The 24521-nt window shown below is 39.6% G+C and overlaps 2 protein-coding genes across 2 annotated transcripts in view; one reads left to right on the top strand and one right to left on the bottom strand.

Moving 5' to 3' along the window:
* The first annotated feature begins 1220 nt into the window (after window positions 1–1220).
* Window positions 1221–19612, top strand: sycp2 (synaptonemal complex protein 2). Its single transcript, XM_022741814.1, has 41 exons — window positions 1221–1244; window positions 1376–1516; window positions 1607–1738; window positions 1831–1935; window positions 2032–2056; window positions 2540–2625; window positions 2720–2814; window positions 2912–2946; window positions 3039–3181; window positions 3297–3349; window positions 3688–3733; window positions 4013–4117; window positions 4233–4293; window positions 4383–4531; window positions 4803–4877; window positions 5261–5347; window positions 5731–5839; window positions 6161–6318; window positions 6510–6578; window positions 6942–7005; window positions 7096–7141; window positions 7284–7363; window positions 7516–7955; window positions 8049–8146; window positions 8258–8294; window positions 8698–8741; window positions 8872–8932; window positions 9262–9427; window positions 9563–9627; window positions 9719–9904; window positions 11548–11701; window positions 12480–12781; window positions 13647–13902; window positions 14387–14515; window positions 15331–15524; window positions 15836–15930; window positions 17094–17193; window positions 17369–17427; window positions 18868–18946; window positions 19272–19328; window positions 19556–19612. The coding sequence occupies exons 1-41, from the start codon at window positions 1221–1223 to the stop codon at window positions 19610–19612; spliced, it is 4467 nt and encodes a 1488-aa protein (XP_022597535.1).
* A 565-nt stretch (window positions 19613–20177) lies between these two features.
* Window positions 20178–24521, bottom strand: part of LOC111219200 (phosphatase and actin regulator 3-like) — a 30834-nt gene continuing 26490 nt past the window's right edge. Inside the window, exons 8-12 of the mRNA XM_022741813.1 lie at window positions 22419–22474; window positions 21913–21974; window positions 21628–21768; window positions 21234–21310; window positions 20178–20769 (exon numbers count right to left, since the gene is read on the bottom strand). Of these exons, the coding sequence (XP_022597534.1) occupies window positions 20754–20769; window positions 21234–21310; window positions 21628–21768; window positions 21913–21974; window positions 22419–22474 (352 nt within the window). The 3' untranslated portion in view covers window positions 20178–20753. The remainder of the gene's footprint in view (window positions 20770–21233; window positions 21311–21627; window positions 21769–21912; window positions 21975–22418; window positions 22475–24521) is intronic.

Below are 24521 nucleotides of genomic sequence, written 5' to 3'. Positions count from 1 at the left end.
AATGGCATTTTTGCTGGCATGTTCCTTTTTTTGTACTATATTTTGTCATATTTTAAAGTGGTTTTCTTTTCATTTGAACAGGTCCTAGTCAACATACTTGCAGTGAAATCACCCCATCACACACTTCATCTGTCGATCTCTCCTGCAATAGTGCAACCTTATGGTTGAGTGGGACACTTTTTGGTAAATTGGAAATTTACTTGAGCATTAAAACTTATAACGCATGTGAACAAACAATGCAAAAATCTTCATTCAGATATCTAATCCAAATTTCATCAATATATTCATTTCGCTTCATATTCAGCACATCTGTATTCAGCTGTGAAGTACACTGCTACTGAATACAATAGATTAGAACTCAGCATGGTAGTTAGATGGAAATGGATAGTAAACTGTAAAAAGTGATTATTTCATTGAAATAAAAGTGGTAATATTGTCGTTTCATTACGAATAATTTATCAAACAATAACTTCAAAGGTTGTACAAAACGCCTTGCCTTAAAAATAGAAGATTCGACCTAGAATTGGACAGTTAAATATGCCATGTTTCACATGTTTCACCTTTCCCAGAACAAGTGATGATTGAGAGGTTCCGGTGAGTTTTGCAAAGTTAAGGGGGCTCATTCATTCAAGGACACTAGAGGAGACTGTGGTACGTTAGATGTCCCGCCATGCGCTTGCGTGATGAACGTAAAGACTTCGCGCGTTTCGAGCCGGGCCAATGAAAAACTGTCAAAAACGTATTCGGTATCATGCTCTGTCATGTTTTGTGCTAAATTTGACAATACAGTAAATAACTTTAGAAGAACAGTACAGTAAGTAACGTTAAAATCTGAAAACTGTTTAAAATAATTTCAGTCAAACGATTTTAGTTATTCAGTGGCCACTGACGGTTATGGTCGAAAAGTAGTGTTAGCTAGGAGAGTTGACTTTAGCTAGCGTTATGTCAAGCTAACCGTCCCGGAGTAGCTTTAAATTATGGAGAGATGAGGTTGTCAGCTATGTTGGCCTTCACCTATAGCAGGAAGCTTTACAGCTTTATAGCTTTATATACATATATATATATATATATATATAATATATATATATATATATATATATTATATATATATATATATAATTCCTGTTCAAATGGCGTTAAGATTGACAGGTTGATTGTAATTTTACTTTACAGTCATTCTGAAGACGAAGTGGCAGTAAAGCTGTTCCTCGTAAGGAAGAATGGCACCGGGTCAGGACACACAGGTGAGAATACAATCCTTAAACAACCTAGTTTACCAACATTACTGTCATTTAAAGTAATCATTATTAATTTTTTGTCGGTGAAGTACTGTAACGGTAAAAAGTAAAGTATGATTAACCATTTTCATGCGCAGCTGGAGAAAGTCATCGATGAGGTGTTAAAGAGTGGGGATGTCCACGCACTGGATGTATTCTTGCAAAGGGACATATATGAAGTGACCCTCATGAAATGTTCCAAACAGTTTCTCTCCAAATTGGATAAACTTGTCTGCAGGGTAAGATGCGGCCCAGCACACTCACTAACTAACATGGCATGATTCCCTAATGTTTGTAGGTTTAATGAAACCATGTCACTGTTTATGTAGTGCTTGGATCAGAAAGATTCCAAATCAGCCAGTTTGGGTCTTACTGTGGTCTACAAATGTGGGGAAAAACTGAAACTACCTGGCGTCGGTCAAGGGCTGTCAGGAGTAATATGTCAAGGCCTGATCCAGAAGATAAGTATACATCTAATATTTATGGGGACACAGTGTGTGAGTGCTGTATAAAGCAAAAGTACATAGTTGTTTATTGAACCTGGTTTATGCACATGGTGCAGTGGTTCGAGAAATGTAGGAAACTGTGGATCCAGTGTGGCCCGCAGTGGAATGAGCCTTTGTACAACCTTTCTGAGGACTTCTTTGATGCCCTAACGGTGAGCTAATGTCTAACAGTAAAACAGATTTTGTATGATAAAAAATTCATGCTTGTGTCTAAAATGTAACACTGTTTTCTTCCCTCTCTGTTACAGGTTGTTCATGAAGCATGCAAAGAGGGTACGCTTATACATTTTTTCTTTATTTGTATTCAATCCTCAGTATGTGTGTTTCATCTTCAGTTTGTCTTTTTTGGGATCTAGGTGGAAATTGTAACTAACATGCGTAAACTTCATTATTTATCCAACAAAGTGCAATCTTAAAGTTGCAGTATTATTTGAGAGTTCTTGGTTTCTTCCACAGTTAGGGAGAGTGTTAGATTGTCCTCACACTAGAGTCTAAATGTGTGATTCTGATCCAACTATCCCAGTTGCCTGAGAGCACTGTCAAATCGTTTGCTATTAACATTGTTTTGAGGTAATTGTGTTCCTCATGGACAGAAAGATTGGAGAAACATATTTAGGTGAAAGATAATTAGCATTTAGCATAGAAGAAAAAAAAAACATATCAAAGCTTAAATTTCCATACTTTCATGATGAATCTTAGTATTTAAGAGAAAATGTTGTCTCTATTCAGAGAATTACCCATGTATGTTGTTTACAGGAACATACAAAATCACAGAATCCTTCCTGTATGCTCTTGGTCAATTGGGAGTGGACCCCAGAATCTACATCCTGATCCGGAAAGAGGTTGGAAATGATTTTATTAACTACATTGTTTGAGTACCATTAAAACTGTGAGTCAGGTGTTTCTTAAATGAACTTGCTGATAATGTTCTAACAGGCAATTCGTAAATTCAACTTAATTCTGGACAAAATCCCAACGGAGCTTAAGAAAGAGAGGAAGATCCTAACATCACAGGAGGCCTCAGACATCATGTATGTCTTGGTAGTTTCCTCATAGCAAGGAATATTATTACTCATTTTTCACAATATCCACACACTGTTGAACTTTTGATTTTTCATATTTCTACAGGATCAAAGTGGCTGGTCAGATATTGGAGGGTGGTGGTAAGTGTTTTATGAGTAATACAATCTCTCTTTTCTTTACCCAGAACCATACGTAGACACAAAAAATTTACAATACAGTCTGTTTGTGTCAGATTATGACTTGCAGACAGCCCTGATGGAAGCACTGTGCAGAATGGCCACTCCTGACCAAAGGAAGGAGATGGCAGATCGGTGGTTCAGCATGGAGCATGTGGCCAGTGCCTTTGCCAAGATCCGTGATGCAGAGTTTGAGACGGTAAAATCATGCAATTAATCTCATTAGCATTTACATTTTGGTGCACTACTGTGGCAATTACATATAAATGTGTAACACAGTAAATGTGTAACACAACAAATATGTGTGATTTCAGGATTGTCGCAAGTTTCTGAACTTGGTGAATGGGATGCAGGGAGACAGGAGGAGGTACATACATATCGTACCTCAGTGTTTCCTAAGACATGATCTGGGGAACATGAGGGGTCATTAGGGTTGGCGTTCAAAAGAGGGATATTTCAATTCAACTGCTATTTCACACCCATGACTCTCACACAGTGATAGAATGAATAAGAATGACTGTTTTGTTTATAGTTCTACCTCTTCGCCTAGTGATAACAAGAATTCCTAGACTGAAATGTTTAATTCTGTTTTATTAAATCCTCTAAATATATGCAGTATTTGTGGGTTCTTGACAAAGGTAGGGAACATACATTGCTGAAGACAGATGCACATGACTGAATATCGATGTTCTCTCTGTACTGTAGAGTCTATTCCTACCCTTGTTTGGAGGTTTATCTGGACAAGTATGAGGTCAGTATCAACAGGATTTCTATGAATCAAGTAATGTGAGAGAAAAAAAACAGAATTTGAAACTAAAACATTAGTGAATGTCCAATGTTACATAGAAACAAGTACAGATTCTCTCTGTCTGGGCCTGACTGCACATTCAGTACAAGAAGACAATAATTTAGAAAGATGCTTTTGCCTTCTTCATACAATTAACTGCATGTAAGGTGGAACATCACAATCCATCACGCACTCCTGAATTTATTAGTAGGTGTGTTGAAAGGCTTGTGGTTATGTTGTCAGCTGCTGATGCCAGCGGATGAGAAGCTGGACGAATTCTGGATCGACTTCAACCTTGGCAGCCACAGCATCTCCTTTTACTTCTCTTTGGCTGATGGAGAGATGCAGGTACCTCAAGATTAATAGTCTATTTGAAAAGTGCTGCATAACTTTAATTATATTTACATGATCAACAGGAGACATCTGTTACAGTCTAACGTAGAGTGGTTTCTCCTTCATGTAGGAGGGACAGTGGGAAACAATATGTATCAGTGAGAATGAAGTCCAAAGTTACACTGTGACAGGTAATCGAAGCCAGGTGTATCCTTTAAGTATTTGCTTGTGTGTGTGTGTTTGTGACTACTGTATAATACAATGGGTTTTTTATCTATAGAGGAGGGCAAGAGAAAGGTATTGCAATTAAAACTGTCCGAGGTGGTGGTCGTTGGTGGAGTCGAAGGATCGAATCTTACCATCCACTTCAGCTCCTCCCTGGACATCCTGCAGGCTGCTCGTAGTGTCTACGGACACAGCAAAAACAAAGTAGGCCATGGCTTATTCATTCCAACCTTTTGGTCACAATGTCTGTAGGAATATTTATATGTTTTTTTTTTTTGTTACACAGAGATACATAAGAAGTAAAAGTGAGAGGTACAATAATGGCATTGAGAAGAACTTGGCATTCTGTGAAAAAAAGGTTTTGACACTTGGCTTAATTCGTTTTTTTTTAGTTTTAACAGTTCATAGTGATTAAACACTACCTTGTTTGTTTCAGTTTTTATCAGTTTGAAGATTTACATGCTCTTCCTGTCAGGGCTTTGTAGGAAAGATGGGCACATCTGTGGTGAAGACTACAGTTAAAATCATAATGGAAGAGAACAACTCCCAGGTAAGAAATGGTCTGTTAACATAATGCTTTCAGTATACAGCTATAATGATTAATGTGGTCATTACAGATACCAAATTATATTGAACTGGTGATGGTTGGGGTAGGTGAACCATTTATGTGATTGGCTCAAGTCAGGTTTGAGATAGGCTCAGATTAAATTGTCTGAATATATGGTGTAAATTATGTTCAGTAACTGCGACATGGCTACAAAGAAAACATTATATGGGCTAGTGGTTGCCAGGTCTTAGTAATGAGTTTTACATTAATGTGATATTGTGTCAGAAGTGCTTTAAACATTTTGAAAGCTTTGTAAGTGCAAATTACCATTGCATTGCAGCTGTGAGATGTTTCTGTGCTTGTACTGCATGCTTTTCTCTATGGAGGTTGTTCCAGAGAGCCAGGTCTCCCTTGGTGAAAGTGAGAAGAATACAGTCCCGTACCTTTTACCTGCATCGTCTGCACATATACAGGTAAAAGAGTTTTGTATTGTATAAACAGTGGTCAATTCATAAATATAATTTGTAACAACACACCACTATGTGTTATGTCTTCATGAAAAATTATGAATACAGTATGTCACTCAAAAAGTTCAATTGGTGGTTGTAGTTCTGCTGTGAAATTGTGCACCTGGCACTCAGATCACCAGCTGAAATGCAGGGGGGCCTGTAGGGGGCGTAGAGAGCAAGGGAACAGAATTTCTGTACATCCATTCTGTAGGTGATGGTGCCATCGCCTTCACGTGAAAGGGATTACACATAAAATATTTATATGTGATCATTTGAATGACACATTTAAATTGACCATTTAAGAAGTAAAGATTCACAGACACAGTCATTCTGATTTTCCAATCCAGATGGTGACTCCAGCCAGGATGAGGATTTCAGAGTCCACCACCTTCATCAGCAATAGTGCAGGAGGAAGTGTACATAGTGCCAGTTCCCTCTCTGCTGTAAAGCCATCAAGTAGGTGGAAATTAGAAACTGTAAAGAATTTCTGTCACACCAGGTCCAGTATTCCTGCATTATCTTCATGGTATCATCAGACCTTAGAGGTTCTAAAAACTCAAAAGTTCATTCTTAACAGCCTGACAATGCCATATGTATCAAGATTCTTGTCATATCCATATTCACATCCACAGTATTCTAGCCCAAACCATTCTAGGCAGTTTGTCTTGCTTGACTGGAAGCTCCTTATCACTTTTTTTTTATTCCTCATGAAGAGGAATTAAAGCAAGGCATGTAGATCCAACTCTCAACTATAACATTGTACTTTCACCCTTTTAGACACTCCAGCAAACAGTAAAGGGAAACCATGTCTGGAGATGGTTCGTTTATGTGATAGGAAAGGTGAATTTTGTGCGGGAGAACAAAGGACGACTGCTAAGACCTGCAGTAATGGCACAGCACCCAGAAGCACAATAGCCGGTGGCATGATAGAAAAGGTATGACACACACTGAATACACTGAACTCAACATGTTACACAGGCTGTGTAAGTGTTCCAAATACTGAACACTGTTTTATGCTCTGAGTGGTCTCTCAACAGCATGCTAAAAATGAGATGTCACAGTATGTAAAATTTGATATTGTTTTTGCTTTTGGAATGAAACCTCAATTTCATGGCCTCTTCCTCAGAGTGATATGTCTCTACAGGGCTTGGCTTCCAAACAGGCCAATAAGAACAAGCTTGATAAATACAAAAAGGTATAATCACCAATTATTATGTTTTTAAATAAAGTTAAGGTAGTATATGTTGTCTACTTCTGCACAATCTTTCTAAACTGTTTTCAGGATATGAGGGTGTGATACAATTGACTTATGCAAAGTAATATTGGTTTTTACTCTTCTTAGTAGTTACATGTACAACTATTAAGATAATAACTCTAGCCCAAATTTTTGATGCTACTGGTCACAACCAGCGCCAGACAGGATTTCTCTTGCAGCTGTCAGGCAAATCTGGTATTATTTGGCCTGACAGTCTTTTACATATTATTTCATTGGAAGGAAAGTTGTATTTACACAAACTCTATCATCCACTTACATTTGTTGCGTCTGCTTGTTCTACAGAATATACCGCTGGCAAAAGCAGTAGATATGGTTCTAGCTGGACAGGGAGAAGAGCAGCCTCTGGGTATTGTATTGTTTAGCTTAACCCAGAAATACAACCACACCATTTTTTTTCAGAGAGTCTTGTACAAAACCTTGATCTTTTTACTTTCAGAGGATAATTTTGTGCCTGACACCCAACCCAGACCTGTGAAAAACATGTAAGCACTGTGGAGAACCACCACACTCTTTGCAGATCTATTACCATCAATGCTCTGATTGGTAATGTTGTATGCATTTGTGTTTATACAGTAGATGTATATAGATTGTATATTTAAACATGTTTATGTGTTCAAATTGCAGGTCTTTTAACTGGAACAAACTGTCAGTGTCTGAAATGGTAACAATGCCCACACAGAAAATAAATACTGTGTCAAGACCTGGTAAGCAAAGAAGTCTTAAAATATCTTCACCAATTCACCAGACATCACTTAATATTATGCACATCAATATCTAGTATCTTTTACCTATCCAGGTAAAAATTCAATGTTGTTAAACTTTTTTTTTTTTCAAATTCATATTTTTTGTCTTTTAGAGTCTCATTCTAACTCGGCACAACAGCAGGAGCACCCAACCTTAGCACTGAGATTGTCAGTTCCAGGCTCAGGCCCTATCAACCATAAGCAGCTCCATACTGAACTCACCCAGCGCCTGCAGCAGGTCCTCATTGAGAAGAACCAAGATCATGCACCTCAAGAGCCAGCTGCAACCCAGAGAAAAATGTCTGGTACCAGAGGGGACTCAAAAGGCAGAGGCTCCGCAGACCAGTGTGCTTCTACTTTGGGTACTTCCAACAAGCAGCAGGCCCAGAGAAATGGCTTGGCCAAAGGGAATAGCAAAGGCCGGATGTCACTGAAAGCAGATGTTAATCTAAACAAAGCTCCAGTCAAGGCTCCCACAACCGTGGCTCTGCAGGAGAAAATACAACCCAACGTTAAGGCTCAAACTAACAGGGCCCTTTCAAGCAAAGAGAAGGTATGACATCTATAAAATTTAAGCAGCTGACCTTCCATGCAAAGGTTTGTAATGTATATTGTGATTCTAATACCTTCTATTGTCCCTGCTCAGAGCGATGCAAAGGTTGCAGAAAGCATGGTGAAGCTCATCTCTAGCCATTATGAGATTAACAACATCAATCAGAGCTGGACTCCTCTTCATATCAACAAGTATGCACACTGATGGTTGTAGGGCTACATTATGTTGTACTGCAGTAAATGAACAAATGTCATTGCTTGCATAATTGTGCCACTTAGTTACCATTTGTGTTTTTATTATAGGCCACTCTTCAATATGAGCTGGTTATCAACTGCCAAAGTAAGTGATCATTATGATTTATAGTTTGGAGAAACTTAAAGTTACTTTTCTCCAGCTTGAGTTACTAAAGAGTATCTTTATCTACTATAGAGGGACGTACCTCATACATCTGTAAGCCTAATGAAATCCCACAGTAAAACAGCATCAAAATCTTCAGGCCAGAGGTAATACAGTTCAATTAAAAGATTGAGGTACATTTGAATATTTCAGTGGCTTTTAGAATGCATGTAAAGCCTTTTTTTTCCTGTTGAGCAGAAAGGATATTTTTGCATTCAACACTGAAGCATCATTGAGTATTGGGGTAAATATTGCTAGTGTTAGTTATTCTATATATTTGAATGTAATATACAGGAGTACTTGGTATGCCACTGTGTTTTTTAAATTCTTATTTATTGCTCTTTAGGGAAAGGATAAAGCCTTCCCTAACACTTCTTCCATATCGAACAGGTAGGTCTTACAGTTGAGAATGTCCTGTGGGGTAATTTGTCAAAAAATGCAGATCTTAAAACTGTAACATTCTGTCAAGATTTTTTTATTAAAATCTCTCTAATTTCATATTCCACATGTTATTTGACAGCGGCATCCATGAGTCCTCAGGACTCCACAACACAACCGAGAAAGGACAACCTATGACAAAAGTAAACTTTCATTATACTTAGTGTTTTCTTATAGATATTAAAAGTTGAAGCTAGTAGAGACTCAGTCTGTGTAGATGTGTGTATTCTTGTTGCATTTGAACTTTTACTCTTGTCAGAAACAAGAAGGAAAGAGGAAAGCACAAATCTTCCAAAATCAGGAAATTTATCACTCAAAAGTTATGGCTTACACTTATTATATGAGCAAGAATTATGCGGCAGTCACTTGAAATGCACCATGGTCTGGCCAGGAAAGCATCTCCCTCACTCTTCTCTCTCTCTCTCTTTCAATCTGTCTACGTCCCTATCTCCCACTACCTTTTGTGTTACAGGAGAAGCGGTATGTGAAAAAGCATTTGTTCAGTGACACAGATACAGACTATGCCATGACAGAAGTCAGCTGGCTGAGGGAGTCGAGCAGGAAACCCAAACCCAAAGTTACCAAATACTCAAGGCAGGCACCCATCAAGCCTAAAGCTGAGTCACCTCATACTTCATGTAAGCCCTTAAAGCCACACTTTGCCACACATTCATGCTTTCAATCTAAGACTCATCACATTAAGACTGGATGTTGATACAATTATGTAAAGACTAAAATGTTTCCATAAACAGAATGTATTTGTGTCATTACAGATGATATCGCAGATTTACCACCACCCTCCCCAAAACATGTAAAGGGCAATACCAAACCCAATAAAGTAAGGCAAGATTGTTTTATGTAAATAATGTGCTTTAAGGCTGTAATGCACTATCACAGTCAGCCACAGTGTGTCATTGTTGTTTAAACAGAAGAAGCACAATGTGAAGGAGAGAGTGGTGCAGCCAAAGAAGACAGTGAAGCCAGCAGCAGCACCCAGCAGACCACATGCAGCAGGCGGGAGGCCCAAGAGAGCTGTACACACCTCTACCAAGAGCTACAGGGAGCCAGATACAGATGACAGCCAGTCAGAATCAGCTACGCCTGTTGTTCCCAAGGCAAACGACCTCCCTTTATATCTGCTGAACAAATAACATATTTATTGTTCTTATTGTGTATGCACATGACAATGAGACTAGGTTTTATCTTCGTTATCTCTCTGAATTATTTAGTAATGTGGATCTCCCCATACCATTTACCATTTTTGAGTTTTGTTGAATTACACATAATATGAGTTGCTTGGTGCAGAAGTCCAGCAAATTATATTTTTATGGAATATTAGTAACAAAGACGTTAATTAAAATGATGTTTCAAATAGAATGAATCATACTTTCTTTATCCCTTAATAGCCGGATTATCTGAAGAATACTAAGAAAACTCATGAGGCTGCTCAAACAATGAAGAAACAGCCTGTGAGCAAGCAGCCAACCAAAAGATATATGAAACCAGAGAGCAACCATCATAGCAGAGAGTCACAGTCAGTGTCGGTGTCAGAACAGCCATCCACTTCTAAGGTAGAGGTCATAGTGCTTATATTTCATGTTATCCTGATTAAACAATCATCCATTCTGCATGCCATGAAGCATCTGTATGTCTGAATTTGCTAGAAAACATCCATCCACGTCACCGCATGCTCATACTGTGATCAACTGAGTTAGCAAGTTCCTCTATTCTGACAGATCAGAAGCTCTGATTGCTTTTTTTATGGTGGGGCTATACAACTACAATATTCCAAACTGGCAGATCATTTGTTTTTATCTGATTTTGGTATTGACATTTGTAATATTGTATAATTGTAAATGAGGCAAGAAATCTAGGTATGAAGCATGTATTAGGAAGCATCCTTCAAAAAATTACAAAAATGTGAAAACAACTACATCAGAGCCACAGTAAACTCCACACATGGTTTCAGTTGTTTTCCAAGCATCATATACTGCTGTTGGAGCTAATGTTTTTGAAACAAACTCAAATTGGCAGGAAAACAACATGGGTTGGAAATTAAATTGGCTTTTGGCGGGCAACAGCAAAGAGAAGTTAAGTCACAGGCAATTTTTCTCAGCTGTAAAGCTTGTTGACAGTCCACACAATGTGTCAGTTTACCTTTCTGAGGTCTGAAGAACATTTCTGGTTAGTTGTTGATTTTGTTATTTGCAGTGTGAATGGATAGTAATATCATTTTGGAATGTGGTCACTGGGATTCATTTCAACATCATAGTTATCGTAACATTAGAATGTTGCAGCAATATCCCATTACATTTTGGTTTGTCTGCCAACAGAAATATTTTGTAGACCAGCAGGGGGGAAGAGTGAGAAAACTTGTTCAGAGGTTCCGAACCACATTTGATGATAATAGGTTTATTGTGATGATTGTCTGTAAATGATCCAATTTTGAAAATTTTATTTAAATTCTGCAAAGTGATATAGATTCACATTTTAGTGGATCCTAGTTAGTAATAGTGCTAATGAGCATCATTTGATCTTCATATAACATTTTTACATCAGATGTGTATGCATGTATGTTGACATAGTCATTCAAACATATGAAAGAATGTATGTAGTCCTACACCAAAATGTTATGTTGTAGCTTTATTAAGCTGGAAATAAGACATGGTCTTGAACGTGCACATGCCTTTTTTGCCTGAATGGGTATTGTGCTTGATGATCATCATATATTTAACAGAAATTCTTTTATGTTTTTCAGCAGCAGAGGCCTGAGAATGTTCTTCAAGAAACTTCGAAGTTACATAAGAAAAATGTCATCCCTGTCCTAGAAGAGATGAATGCATTGAAGGATTCTTGGGCAGCCCGCCAGACCTCGTTCTCTCCGTCGCCTCCTTTCGTCGAGAAGATGAGATGTAAGACTGTGGAAAGCTTCTCACCAGCATCAGAGTTAGATAACAGTCATTTGACTCCTTTGACATAAGCTAATGTCGATTACATGTTTCATGGTGTGTCCAATGGTTTATTAATTCCTATATGTATTACTTAGCCTTTTTGACACTTTGCTGGCATAAATAGTTTGCAGTAATTGACAAATATTGCTTTTGCTTTGATTCCACTAAAGTATAGTAGATTGTATAGTGAGTTAGTGTTTGCTTTTTAGCAACATTTCCTGTGTAATCAACTGGCTCAAGAGTGAATGAGAGCACCTACCTTTGGAGATTATTTAGTCACATGGAGGACCAAATTCAACTTATTAAAGTCTGCTTGTGGCTGGAAAAATGGGGGCCTGTTGTAAAAAAAAAATCACTAATCACTTTTATTTAGAAGACCTGAAAGAGGATTCAAATTTGTCCTACCTGAAATGGACATGTGTACAAAAAAATATTCACCTTAAACCCGAATTGTTGCATCCATTTTTATTTGGCCAGTTCAGTGTCTGTATTACATTTATATTAACTCCTGTAAAGAATAAAACATTTGGTGTATTATTCTGCGGTTGCACCAGATGCATTTTCACTCAGATCACATTTATGCAGTTTTAAAACACTTACATAAATGACCCTATTGCTCTCTAACCTCTTAACTGTAAATTGATATGTTGAAACCATGTATGTATATTGACCTTTTACTCTCTGTCCAACTTCTGAGGCCAGCTGTTTGAACATCTGTGCTTATTTTGGACCCTCACAGCTGCCGAGAGGTCAGCCCCAATCTTGGGTTTGACCTGCTCCCCTCTCCTCACCCCGCGGGGATCCCCACTCCCTGCCTCCCCTGACTCTGCCTGCCAGGACACCCCCTCACCAATCCTGCTGCTACCCAAACCTCACTCTACAGTCAGCAGTAAAGGAAACTTCAAGCCCTCCTCTTCCTACAGTGCAGAAAAGAAGTTCAGCACATCCAAGACTCAGTCCATCCAGTCTGCCCTGTCTCTCTCTTCACTGAGAGGTCAAACCCCTGCACCCCATCCTCCCATTGGACTGAGTGCAGCAGAGGTAAAACAGCACCTTACTGACGTCTTAACTAGTTCTTGTTGATTCTGAGTCAAGGGTTAGGGTCACATTCAGAGTTTTAATGTAGCATGTACCACCTGCTCCTTTTTACCGCAATGATCCGATGATGTGCTGTATATATGGGCAGTATAGTCTAGAATATGTTATGGTTGTCAATTGCAGCTGAACTTAAATCTAATAAGTTGTGATGAGTCCCCTGGTATTTAACATGTTTGAGTGAAACACTCACCTTTACACTACATGGAGGTCATTGACGCCACTCGTTAGTCATGTGAGAATTACTAAATGACTTAAGGCCTTCATAAACAGCAACCTAGGACTTCAGGAAGTAGGTCTGTGACCTGAGCATTGCTATTTGAAATTCCCAGACCAGCTGAGAAAATGCGGGCAGAGAAAGTGAAGAAGTACCACTTCCCTCCCTCTGCAACCATTTTTGAGGTTTGAGGTTCTCTTTTAAAGTAGTTTTTAATCGCCACCCATAACTGCTGACAGTTGTCAGGGTTAAAATGAATTCGGGTGAATGTAGGGAACCCTTAAGTCTGAAGTGTCCATTTGAGAAATTCAACTTTCCCTAATACATTTCCCTAAAACATCTTGTATTTATGCAGAAAATGTTGGAATTACATATGATGTTCTGAAAGATTAAGTAGCATGATTGAAATGACCTTTTTCACTCCATGCAGAACAGATAATAGCGCTGCAACACTTCATCTGTGCCCCCTAATGCATTGTGGAAAATGTCTTTATCATTTTACTGTCACTAATCCATGACATAAATGGTGATTAGATAACTACTAAATGAGTTGCCATACTTCTTCTTGTCCATCACTTTTTCATCACTTTCCAGATAAGTCCAGTTCAGCAGCATCTATCTCCAGCACCTCGATCTCCTTTGTCTCTGTCCCTGCCCCTGTTGACATCCACACTCCTTGATCTCGACAAGCAGTCCATGCCTTCTCCTCCTCAATCTCCATTCCCTGAAGACACTATCAACCATGACCACCTTTATGGCTTTAGTAAAGTGTCTTCAGTATCCCAGGTTTCACTGAGCCAATCATCCACTAAGTCATCCGTGCTCAGCCGCAGAGTTAAGGACTGCCCCAGTACTGCTTTGACTGTGTCTCATAAAACAGAGGTAGGGGGGCTTTACTACACTTAATTTTTTATCATTGTATGATAATCCTTGGATGGGTGGATGGATGGATGGATGGATGGATGAGTTACTGAGTTACAAATGACTAATGAATTACTGTCCATCCTGACAGAAAACACCATCTTCAGACAGAGACGTAAAGCCTGTGCAGCTTCATATGTCAGGTAAAAAACCTTTATTGCTCAGCTTGGTCCTTACCAGGTATAAACTGGGTTTCCCAGTTTGTACAGCCAACCCCAGAGCTAGATTCCATTTACATCCAAACAAGTTTACAATGAAGTACAAAAATATATCTAAAGAAATAGTGATTATGAGCACAAATTCCCAAATAAGGCTCCATGGTCAAATCACTGATATGTTTTAGAGGGAGTCCCTTTGTTATGAAACAGTCATATAATGGACTAATGTATTGTAACTTGTGGTTCTTGCTACAGGACCCAGTCGCAAGCGCCACATCACCTCAACCAGTGAGTCCGAGGAAGATGAGAAGGAAGATAGGAAGGAAAGCAAGATGAGAGGACAGCGTTCTCCTCGGATGAAGCCAAGGAAGTTGTTCAAGTCCTGTAAGACATGTTGCTTGTAGTAATTAGTGGTGAATTGAGTCAGTTATAAGGTCAGCCAGATTCATTAACATCCAGAACGATGCTGTTAAAGCAGCAACACCGCAGCTACGCTGCACATGGGCATGGAAGAGTGAGCGGAGCTTCAAAATAAGTTTTTAAAACACATGGAGGCTTCAACGCCTTTACAGGAGCACAAACCCAGAGATGAGACCTGACGGACCGTTTTACCAATTAACACAGGGGCTAGCAGGTTATGACTCAGCACCAGCGACAACCTGGCCAGTGGCATTATGTTTTCGGGTTGTCCATTTGTCCGTCTGTCTGTCCATCCCATTCTCGTGAACGTGACATCTCAGGAACACAATAAGGAAATTTCTTTAAATTTGGCACATGCCAATGCAAAAGGTCAAATGTCAACTTGACTGTGACATCATAGTGTTTTTTTTATTCAATTCCTTCAAAGTCTTCACTATCATATATCATATATGACTGGGCAAACATGGATGTAAACGGCAACTTGACTGTTTGGTGCAGGCATATAACCACGAGGTGTTAATTCTAGTTTATATATTATGTTATGGTATTATTATGTACAAAGAGCATACCAACAACAAACTGTTTCTTGTAGTTTAGCTAAAACATTTTTGATTGGTCTTATTACAAATGCAGTGAAAATGTTTGTTTTCAAATCTTTTTTTGTTTTGTTTTGGAAGAGCAAAATTTCCAACCTGTAAAATCTAAAGTTTTTTGGTGTTTACCCAGAACTCTGAGGTAGTCTTTCCTAACGTATTAGTGGATGTGTCTGTTGTCCTCAGTTGCTGAAGTGTCTGCTGTAGGTGAGGTGAGCCAGGTCATGTCTTCTTCCCACACGGTGAGCTCCAGTCACTGGGAGGCTGAAGTGAGGGGTGGAGACATGGACATGGATGAGGATTTGGAGTTGCCAGGATCTGACTTAAACCCGAGTGACCTGTGCCAGCAATTCAGCTCTGACCTAAAGAAGAAGTTCCAGGTTGGACACACATTTATATAGTCAAAAGAGCAAGAGAATATGCAGCACAACCTACATTACTGTCACACTATATTATGTAGTCCCCCTTTTTCCCCAAAATGGTTCTTAACACCACTGAATGTGTGGTGATGTGTTATGTTTTTGGCACATTGGCCATGTGTGTTTGAGAAAGCAGTGAATATTTTCTTTTTACTGAATATATTCTCACAACTTGTGTTGAATACAGCACACCTCTATTTTTCATAATCCCGAATCACTGAAATGTTGTTAAATGATGACCTTGTTTAACCATTATCTTTGTTTGTATTCAGAATCGTTACAAGACGATGGAGTTTTACAACAAACAGTCCTTGAAAACCGTCCAGCAACATGTCTCCTCTCTCAACATGCAAGTCACCAAATACAGGTCAGTTAGTATGTAATTAGTGTTGCAAACAAAACATAAAGCCATTTTTTTCCATCCACAGGTCTCATTTGCTAATTGTGAATGAGAAAATTTGATACTTTATACCATCAAGATACAGTACAGCTTGATTTGTTGGCTGGTTGTCCGCCAATTTGTTTCTTAGAGAAGACAACTGTACAATCAACAATCAGTGTTAATTTTCTTAAAGTAGTTCGAAGTTTACTCTGTTAGTAAATAAGTACTTGTATATTCACATTCTGCCTTCCTGCAAATCTGAAAACATGCACTATTACTTTATTTTTTTGGCTGAACTGCAACAGCAGGGCCAACCCTGTAATTGCTTACTGACTGATTGACTGACTGACTAACTGAACGACTAACTGAACGACTGACTGAGTGGTGGTATTAACACTGGTTAGCGGAGTCGTAGTCTATCGAGCCACTCTGGTTTCCCAGCTGCTCGGGAAATGCAGGTGGAGGAGCACTTCCAATACACCAAGCCTCGCCTCCATTACAGCAAATAAACTACTTTCATAACATGTATCATTATTACTAAAGGAGGCAGAGGAATAAAATAAAATAAGACACACTGAACAGAGGTGGAAGGAGAGAGGGAGACAGAGAGACAGAGAGACAGAGAGAGAAGTCATTGCTACCGAGGCTCCGTTCTAACCGCTCTGACCAACTCTACAGATCAAACTATTGTGGATCCCAGATGGAGGCTGTAAGCTGTGTGAGAGACAAAATAAGAAATATAGTCTGTCTCAGGCCCCGGTGGTTCATCTGGTAGAATTCATGTCATTTGAGCTAGTCCTTGCCCTGCCGGCCCAGGTTCAAGTCCAGGCTGGGGCCCTTTGCTGCAGGTCGTCCTCTTTCTCTCTCTCTCGCTCCAATTTTTTCCATCTCTCTCTCACTATGACTGAAATAAAGGAAAAAAAGAAAAAGAGTCTTTCTCTTCTAACTTTCTCTCTGAGTGATCATTTTATAAGTAAGTCTTTGTCTTTAATTTATGTGTTCGGTGATTTTGTCAGATGATGTCACAGTTATAAAATACTGATTTGACCATAGGCGGTTCAACCACATACTATATTTTGACCTAGTCTTGTTTTTGCTTTTACTTTTAGATTTACATTTCACTGGTTAATTCTCTCTGCTCTGTACAGGACTCAGAGGCTTGCACAGGTTCAGAAGGCCCTCTTGCAAGAAATCGACAAACTGGAGCAGGATGACACTGTTCTGAAAAGAATGGAGAAAGACCTGACTGTAGGTCACGCTTTCTTTCCATCTCTTATGCACACACAGACTACCTGTGTAACAGTTTGGAGAGAATGTGGAAATTAATATTGTTAAAACAAAATATGAAGTTACAAAATACAACGTGTTGTTGATGTTGATTTGACCAGTGTCTGATCAGTGTTTTGTCTCTGTTCTTTCACAGATTCACTGGAAAAAACAGACTGTGGCTTTCCGGTCTTACCAGGAGCAAGGAACCAAGAGGTGAAATTTAGGACTTTGTGTTTGTGTTTGTGTGAGCACTGAAAGAGCCATGTTGTTAGTTTGATGCTATTTTCCTGCCACAGTTGGATCAATGCAGTTGCCACAGGCGTAAACCCAAATACTCTGTAAAAGGTTGAATAATACACTTGTTTATTCTGTGAAAAATGGATTAAAATGCTTGACAGGAAAAGACATTTTTCCTCAGGCTAATCATCATAAGCTAGATATGCACCCTACAGCACAAGCTAGTTTTTGGCTAGTTCTTCTTCATATGACTAAGCTGAGTTCACTGATGTTTATTTAGCAAGCATTCCCCTATTATTATCCACTGCTGGGCTGATTGTAAAGAGCTGTTCTGGCTAGAATGCCCAGTCCAAGTTAATGAGTATGAAAAAATTATACAGTCATAAGGTCATGCTGGCTTTTAAAAATGAATGTGGTACTCAAGTTTTGTGTTAATACAAAGCACCTAAATTTATCAACATGCCTCAACTCTCTTCGTGCTTTAATTAACGTGTCTTTTCATAAGTGGCTGGTCATAAGATTAGGATTTCAACATTATCTCTTCACTTGACAAGATCAAGAGAACCCAGTAATCCCTCCTTTGCTTAAAAAAAAAATACAGTTTTTGTATTGACCCCATTAATTGTTACCTCTGTCCTTAAAAAAAGCACCATGTAAATGATGATTCTGCCTGCATGATTCAGAGAAGTGATGGTTTTAGATGGGTGTGCTTCCCCTTCTCACTGACAGCACTTTATTCAGTCAGAACCCGCTTTTTCCTCAGTCAGGCTGCTTGTGTCATTTTTTGAAAACTCACAATTTTGGTACTAGATCTTTTTTCTTCTTCTTTGCTGTGGCTTCTTTTTGTCCACACTGCCATACAGCAGAGATTGTATGTGACATAATTACAGTAAGTGAATTTGACCATATTTTGTCAGTGGTCTTCAGTTCTGTGTCATGTTTCTGGGTAGTTCAATCTTGACTGATTCTATGGTCACATCAATGCCCATAACAGGAGAATTTATTTTTCAGTCCTGATCAGATCCATGCTTTCCCAGAGTTGAAGACTTCATCATAGGCTTTCTGCTTCACAAGACAATGTTAGAAATATGTTTGATTCCGAATAAGTAAGATTCAGTGAAGGGGTTCAGTGGTTGACTCCTTTTATATCGTTGAGACATACCACTAAAAGCAAATGAAATTCAACTTCAAATTAAGCCACTTCGGTTAAACCATTTTACTGACTATGTACTGTAATGTACTGTCAGGTAAAACATATATTCACTTTTTAAGAAATACTGCACAAGTGTTTTTCAGGGTTTCCTGTGGTCTCCTTTAACGCACTGTATATTTCCTTTACGTTTACATTGTGTGTTCTCCCGCCTTCTGAAGCTCTGCCTCATTTGGCTGTGTGATTGTCTGTCTCCTTCCCTCCAGAAATGAGACCCTGAAGAAAGCCCTCCATAGTAACGTGTGTCACAGCTTGGAGTATGAGCAGAGAATATTCACATCCAAGGTCTGATGCTCAAGCTTTAACAGCTGATGTCTAACATGCACTTCACTGTGTTGCTAAAGTCTTTAATTAACTTCATAAATCCAGAGCTCATGTAGCTTTGAAGACAATAGAAGAAATATTCATTCACAGTTCATCTGTGTTTTTTTAAATAGTACATCTCACCTCTGCATATCAACCCTTCTGTCCAATCATTTTTCACTGAGTGGCCTTTACAACATTTTGCTTATGTCATTCTCTCATGTGTCAGCTCGTCCCCTGCTTGTCCTGACTGTCATATTCTATGTTCCCACCCCTAAAACCCTGCTTCTCTGCCTGCTGTTTTCAGATGTGCCTGATAAGAAAAGATATGAAGTCAGTCCAGGACAGACTCCTCAGTGAGATGGTGAGTCCACACGACACAGGTTGGATGGATTTGACCTGAACCATTAGACTGGCTTTTTATCTGTCTTTCATTTTGTGATCTTCACTCTGTCAGCAGAACAATGCTCCATTGAAAGCCAGTACATAACATACAGTCTTGAGAGACTTTATGACTCAGATGGTGTTGTGTAAGGTTTGAACTGAATTGTCTTTCCTGAATGGGTCTTTGTGTTTGTGTACCTTTTGTAGCAAGACGGAGAGATACAGAGCGTGAAGAGAGGGCTGCATGCTTTGTTTTTTCCCTGATGGAGCCAGGTTTTAAGTCAGGCCTCTACACTGTAAACAAGGTTGCATATTACACCACATGATCCACACTGTGCTCTGTAGTTGAGCTATGCTGATTTCATGTGAACGTTTTTGGCTGAGGTGTTAATGTTTCCAGGTTCTGCTTTTAATGTTGGTGTATTGTGGGTGTTTTTGTTAATTCTGACATAGAAGTGTTGTTGCTATATGATTGTTTTTATAAGAAATGTTATGTTAATCTGATATTTATAATTTGATATTATTTGATTTACAAATTACAGATCAGTCATTTTTAAGTGTTCTGTGAAAGTAAGCCCAGGTAATAATCCTTTTCAATGTATTTCATTGTCTTGACTCTGTGATATTTTTAATACAAATTCCAGATTTATTTGTGTAGTTTAGTTAAATATTGAAAAAAAAATCCAACTAAACATTCAAAATGTTAAATCCATCAGTTGTTTTTAAATACCTCTTCAACCTGATTCTTCATTGAAAATAAAATTGTTTAAAAAATGAGACAAGCCATTCTTAAAAAAAGACCTTGTATTTTGAAGACAAGTAGTGCTTACAAAGGTATTTCTCTTTTCAGTGAAGACATTGACGGTCCCATTCAGATTGACATACTGTATGTACAGTTAATATCAAATTCATCCCCAATACCACCTCCCCCAGACTGCACAGTCTTGACCCAGTCCAAGTGACACATTACTCATCAGTTAAGAAAAGGTGAAGCTGGTCACATGCACAACTTCTTCCCACTACACGGATTCACACCGCCTTGTCAAAGGAGTCCATGAAATAGTACAAAAAAAAACAACACTGACTGAATGACAAGATTGTTTTTTCCTCTGCTCTTGTCCTGTGAGTCAGAGGCTCCACCAAAGTCCTCTCCCACCAGCCAGCTTCAATGTGGCGACGTCCAGTAGTCTCCAGGACACACTGCCGCAAACATTACCGTCATCTTCTCTCCCACACCCATGCCCTCATACTGATGATATGATAGTCAAGGGTGCTGGAAGAATGTTTAAGACACGCTGAAGACGAAAAGGCTTCAGGTTCTTTGAACTGTAACCGCTGAGCAGCTTGTAGCAGCTTCAGAAAATTTCTAAGCTCAGCATTTCTTCACAGAAGAAACTCCCCACTTTCATGGCCGGTGGAACCTGGAGAGACAAACACGCGGAGAAAGCACGTGTTAAGGGGAGCAGTACAAATTGTGAGAGCAGAAAGTGCCTTTGTCGTCATACCAAGCTATGATTAACGCTATTAATCAGTTCTGTGGGGCTATTTTTAGCGGAGTCATTAAATCTGCTGATGGGCTGGACATGTACTCCATCTCCATCCTCCCACTGGGTCACTGTTACAACTCACAACAGGGACCCCTGCTTTCCAAACAAGCTTAGCCAAGGACACGGTGGCATTTCATCATTTCTGTGTGCCTGGCAATACGAGTTCCAGAGGACAACCTCCCCTACCCCCACATTCAGAAGCACTCCCATCTATCTTTAGCTCCTTGGTGCTCCGTGGATGAGCAATGACAGCTAAATTTAGACTGCTGCAGCCCAGAATAGAACACATGCACGCCCAAACACATACTACACACAGATATACACCTCAGAATACCAACCTCGTTAGGTGTTTGCTTGAGGCGTGCACTTCCATCTCGGTGCTTTTGAACTCGTTCAGCTCTTTTCGGATTGCAGCCTGCGGGGAAGAGGAAAAACAGCATTAGTGCATCCCTAAGTGCATCCTGAGCCACTGGTGTGCTGTAACCTTTGAACAGCAAAGTGACAGCAGGAGGAGAAAATATGAAACAGGAGATTTGGATAAGCTGATAACAGCAACATGGGATGCTGATAGTCTTGATGAGCAGTAGGTCATAGATCTGGCCTAAATAGTGAATGTTTTGGTAATAAAACCAAGAGATATGCGGCAGGTCAGAAAAAATGAAAAACTCATACATTTCTTTTATTAAAAATAAATAAAATGTTATTTTGTCTGTGTTCCACACAAACACCCACCTTGTCTGCTGCTGAGAGCCGAGTCCAGGGCTTGTCTGCTCTCCTGTCATAGTCCTGAGCTTTGGCCACCTCCACATAGTCACTGAAGCGGATCAGAATCTTTCTGTCTCGAAGTTCGTCTACTGTGGGTCGCTGGTTGAGCTTGAACACACAAGAAATGGGACAAACATTTATAGCTGGCTGCTGTTAACTTTGGGTTAAGCAGAGTGGTCTCCATGTGTTTGATGCCTGCCATGTTCATGAGGTTGACAAACAAGGAAAAAAAATTCAATCACAGTTTTGTACCTTTCTGTTAAGCCGCTGTTTGATCTCTCTCCTCTCCTCTTGCTCTGTCTGGTCATTTCTCTCTGGAAAAAAGAAAACAACCGTATTAGAAATCCATACTATATCAGCAAGTGACCATTGTTTAAAAAACATTACACATTACAGGGTGTTATTTCACTTAATGGGCATAAACCCAACACTGATTGTGCAATTACACTGATGTAAAATCTGTAAAAAATAAATAAATAAATAAATGAATAAATGTAGGCCACCGCAAGTTTATCATGCCGAGAATCTCCTTTAACAGGTTTCACAGTGAAGAGTGGGAGTGTGCAGTCATGCGTTCTTTTGCTTCTGAATAATGTACTACACTGGGCAATCTGTGCCATCACTAATGCATCAGTTTGCCGTGTTATAAGTGTGTTTGAGTTGTGCTTTTGCATGTATTTTTTTTTTTTTTTTAATTTGTAAATATTAGTATTCAGGTGAAGAGGCGGTAGTTTGGGAACATGAGTGTTTGGACTTACGTTTCAGGATGTTTCGACTCTCCAGCTCCTCCACATTTGGTCTCTGGCTCAGCCTCCTGCGGAGAAACACCAAGACCACGTTTTGAACCATGTTGACTGAAGCTGTCCCTGTCCTATCCTCTTTAAACCGGCTGTAGTTTCTTCACTGTGCGCGTTCTCGAAAGGAATCCCCTATGTCTCCATCTAGCATCCAAACCGCGGCTGTGATGCTTGGGCAGAGGCGCTCCCCACATCTGGAATAGTCAAAGAAGCGCGATTCTCCTGGTTGAGAATTCTCCACCAAATTATTTTTCGATTTCAAGTCTCTGCATCTCAGGCGCAGCTGCCGTATTGCGTTTACTGTACACCGCAGCAGCAGCAGCAGCAGCAGCAGCAGCACAGGCACTCCTCTTTTCTACAATTCGCCGATCTAGCTGACTACTAGCGCTTTTGAACTGGGTCGTGATGGGCTGCTGGGGCGCGACTCCCCCAGTCTCCCTGGTTACTACATGCATAATTTGCAGGAGGCGGGGCCTAACTGGCTCCCACTCACGGCATCCCCAACCTCCTCCTGATCTACTCTGGGCTACTGGCACAGTCACATTACCCAAGTTATTGCACCCGTTCCTTTTATTTCTAGTCACGTAAAAGGGACCTTTCTTTAAGGAAGGAAAAGAATCTATTTCAAACAGGGAATAAAATTATTGGTAGATTCAAACTACTGTAACCAGTTTATGAGCTAACACATTTCCAATCTCTTCTTTGCCGTGATGACCAGGTTTACACATTCAGATCACACTTAGTCCATTTATTTCAAGCAACAACAACACTCCCTTCACCATCAAAGCTTTCAAAAGGTCTCCAAAATCCAATGTTTTCCCGGAGTCCCCTGTGTTTGTGAACTATTCATACTTTGTATAAATAATACATGTGAGCTGCACAACAGGGCTCAGCCCCAGACAGCATGTGGCACACCCCACAGCACACCTCCAGAGGTGGAAAGGACAGAGAGGGCAGAATGCCGCCTCGCAGCACGACTCCCTTTATCCCCTCATTCAAGCTAACACTGGACACTTTATAGTTCTGTCCTGTAAAAGATCTAAGTTAGGTCACACACTGAAACCCGGACACAAAGCTGTCCTGGTGTACATCTGTGCTGATGGGCACTGAATAGCTAATAAAAATATTTTAGTCTTCTAAACCCCATTAATACGATTGAAGTGGGACCTGAGCCAACTTAAAAGCACATTTGTGTAGCAACAGATGCTACCATCTACACAGAAAAGACATCAGTGCTCAGCAGCATTATGTGATAAGCATTTATCTTAGGTTTGTACATCACCAGAGGAAAGACAGCAGAGTTCACAGTCAACTATTAAGCATGTTATTTTCAATACAGCCCTCCCTAACACTGTTCCTACGCATTACTGTGTAGTGTGAGAATGGGTACAGGCAAGTCTTTGTAATTAACATGTGTGACGAGACAATCCAGAAATAGCATAAGGAATAATTCAGTGGTTTGACTTCCCTAGCAAATTCTCTTCTGAGAAATAAGATTCAATATGGAACATCAACACCAAAAAAAGGCGTCTAGAACAATTTCACAATTTTACACATAATCATTATGTAGGAATTTGATTAATTTCTTCCTATTTGCATTTGAATGAAAACAAAAATCCTTATAAAAAAAGGAAATGTGCTTCTGTTATCTTTCTTTTTCTGTTGCCTCCTCTGTGAAGTTGCACTTTTGATCAGAATAGTTTTTGATCAAATCAGGGATGTTTTATGCCACTATCTCAAAATCTCATCAGGAGGGGAACAGCCCATCACGACTCTTCGATAAACACACTGAGAGGCAAAGTGTTCCCACAGCTCTGGCAGTGTTACATTTTAAATAGATGAAACAGAAAATCACTTCCAAAGCCCCAGCGAATACAACCATCCACTGTATTATTGACCTGGTCGACGAGTTGCTTAGCAACAACACTTGGTATCTTTGAGACAATAGAGTCTTCCCGCAGAAATTCTCCCTTCTCCCTAGCAACACACTAATGGGGATTTCACTGTTACACACAGAGCTGTATGTGCCTTACAGGGAATCTGTGGCTATTTTTAGAAACAGGC

The sequence above is a fragment of the Seriola dumerili genome, unplaced genomic scaffold (genome assembly GCF_002260705.1).
Source record: "Seriola dumerili isolate Sdu_G_001 unplaced genomic scaffold, Sdu_1.0 BDQW01000056.1, whole genome shotgun sequence".
NCBI lineage: Eukaryota > Metazoa > Chordata > Actinopteri > Carangiformes > Carangidae > Seriola > Seriola dumerili.
This window is presented reverse-complemented; position numbering and strand designations above follow the sequence as displayed.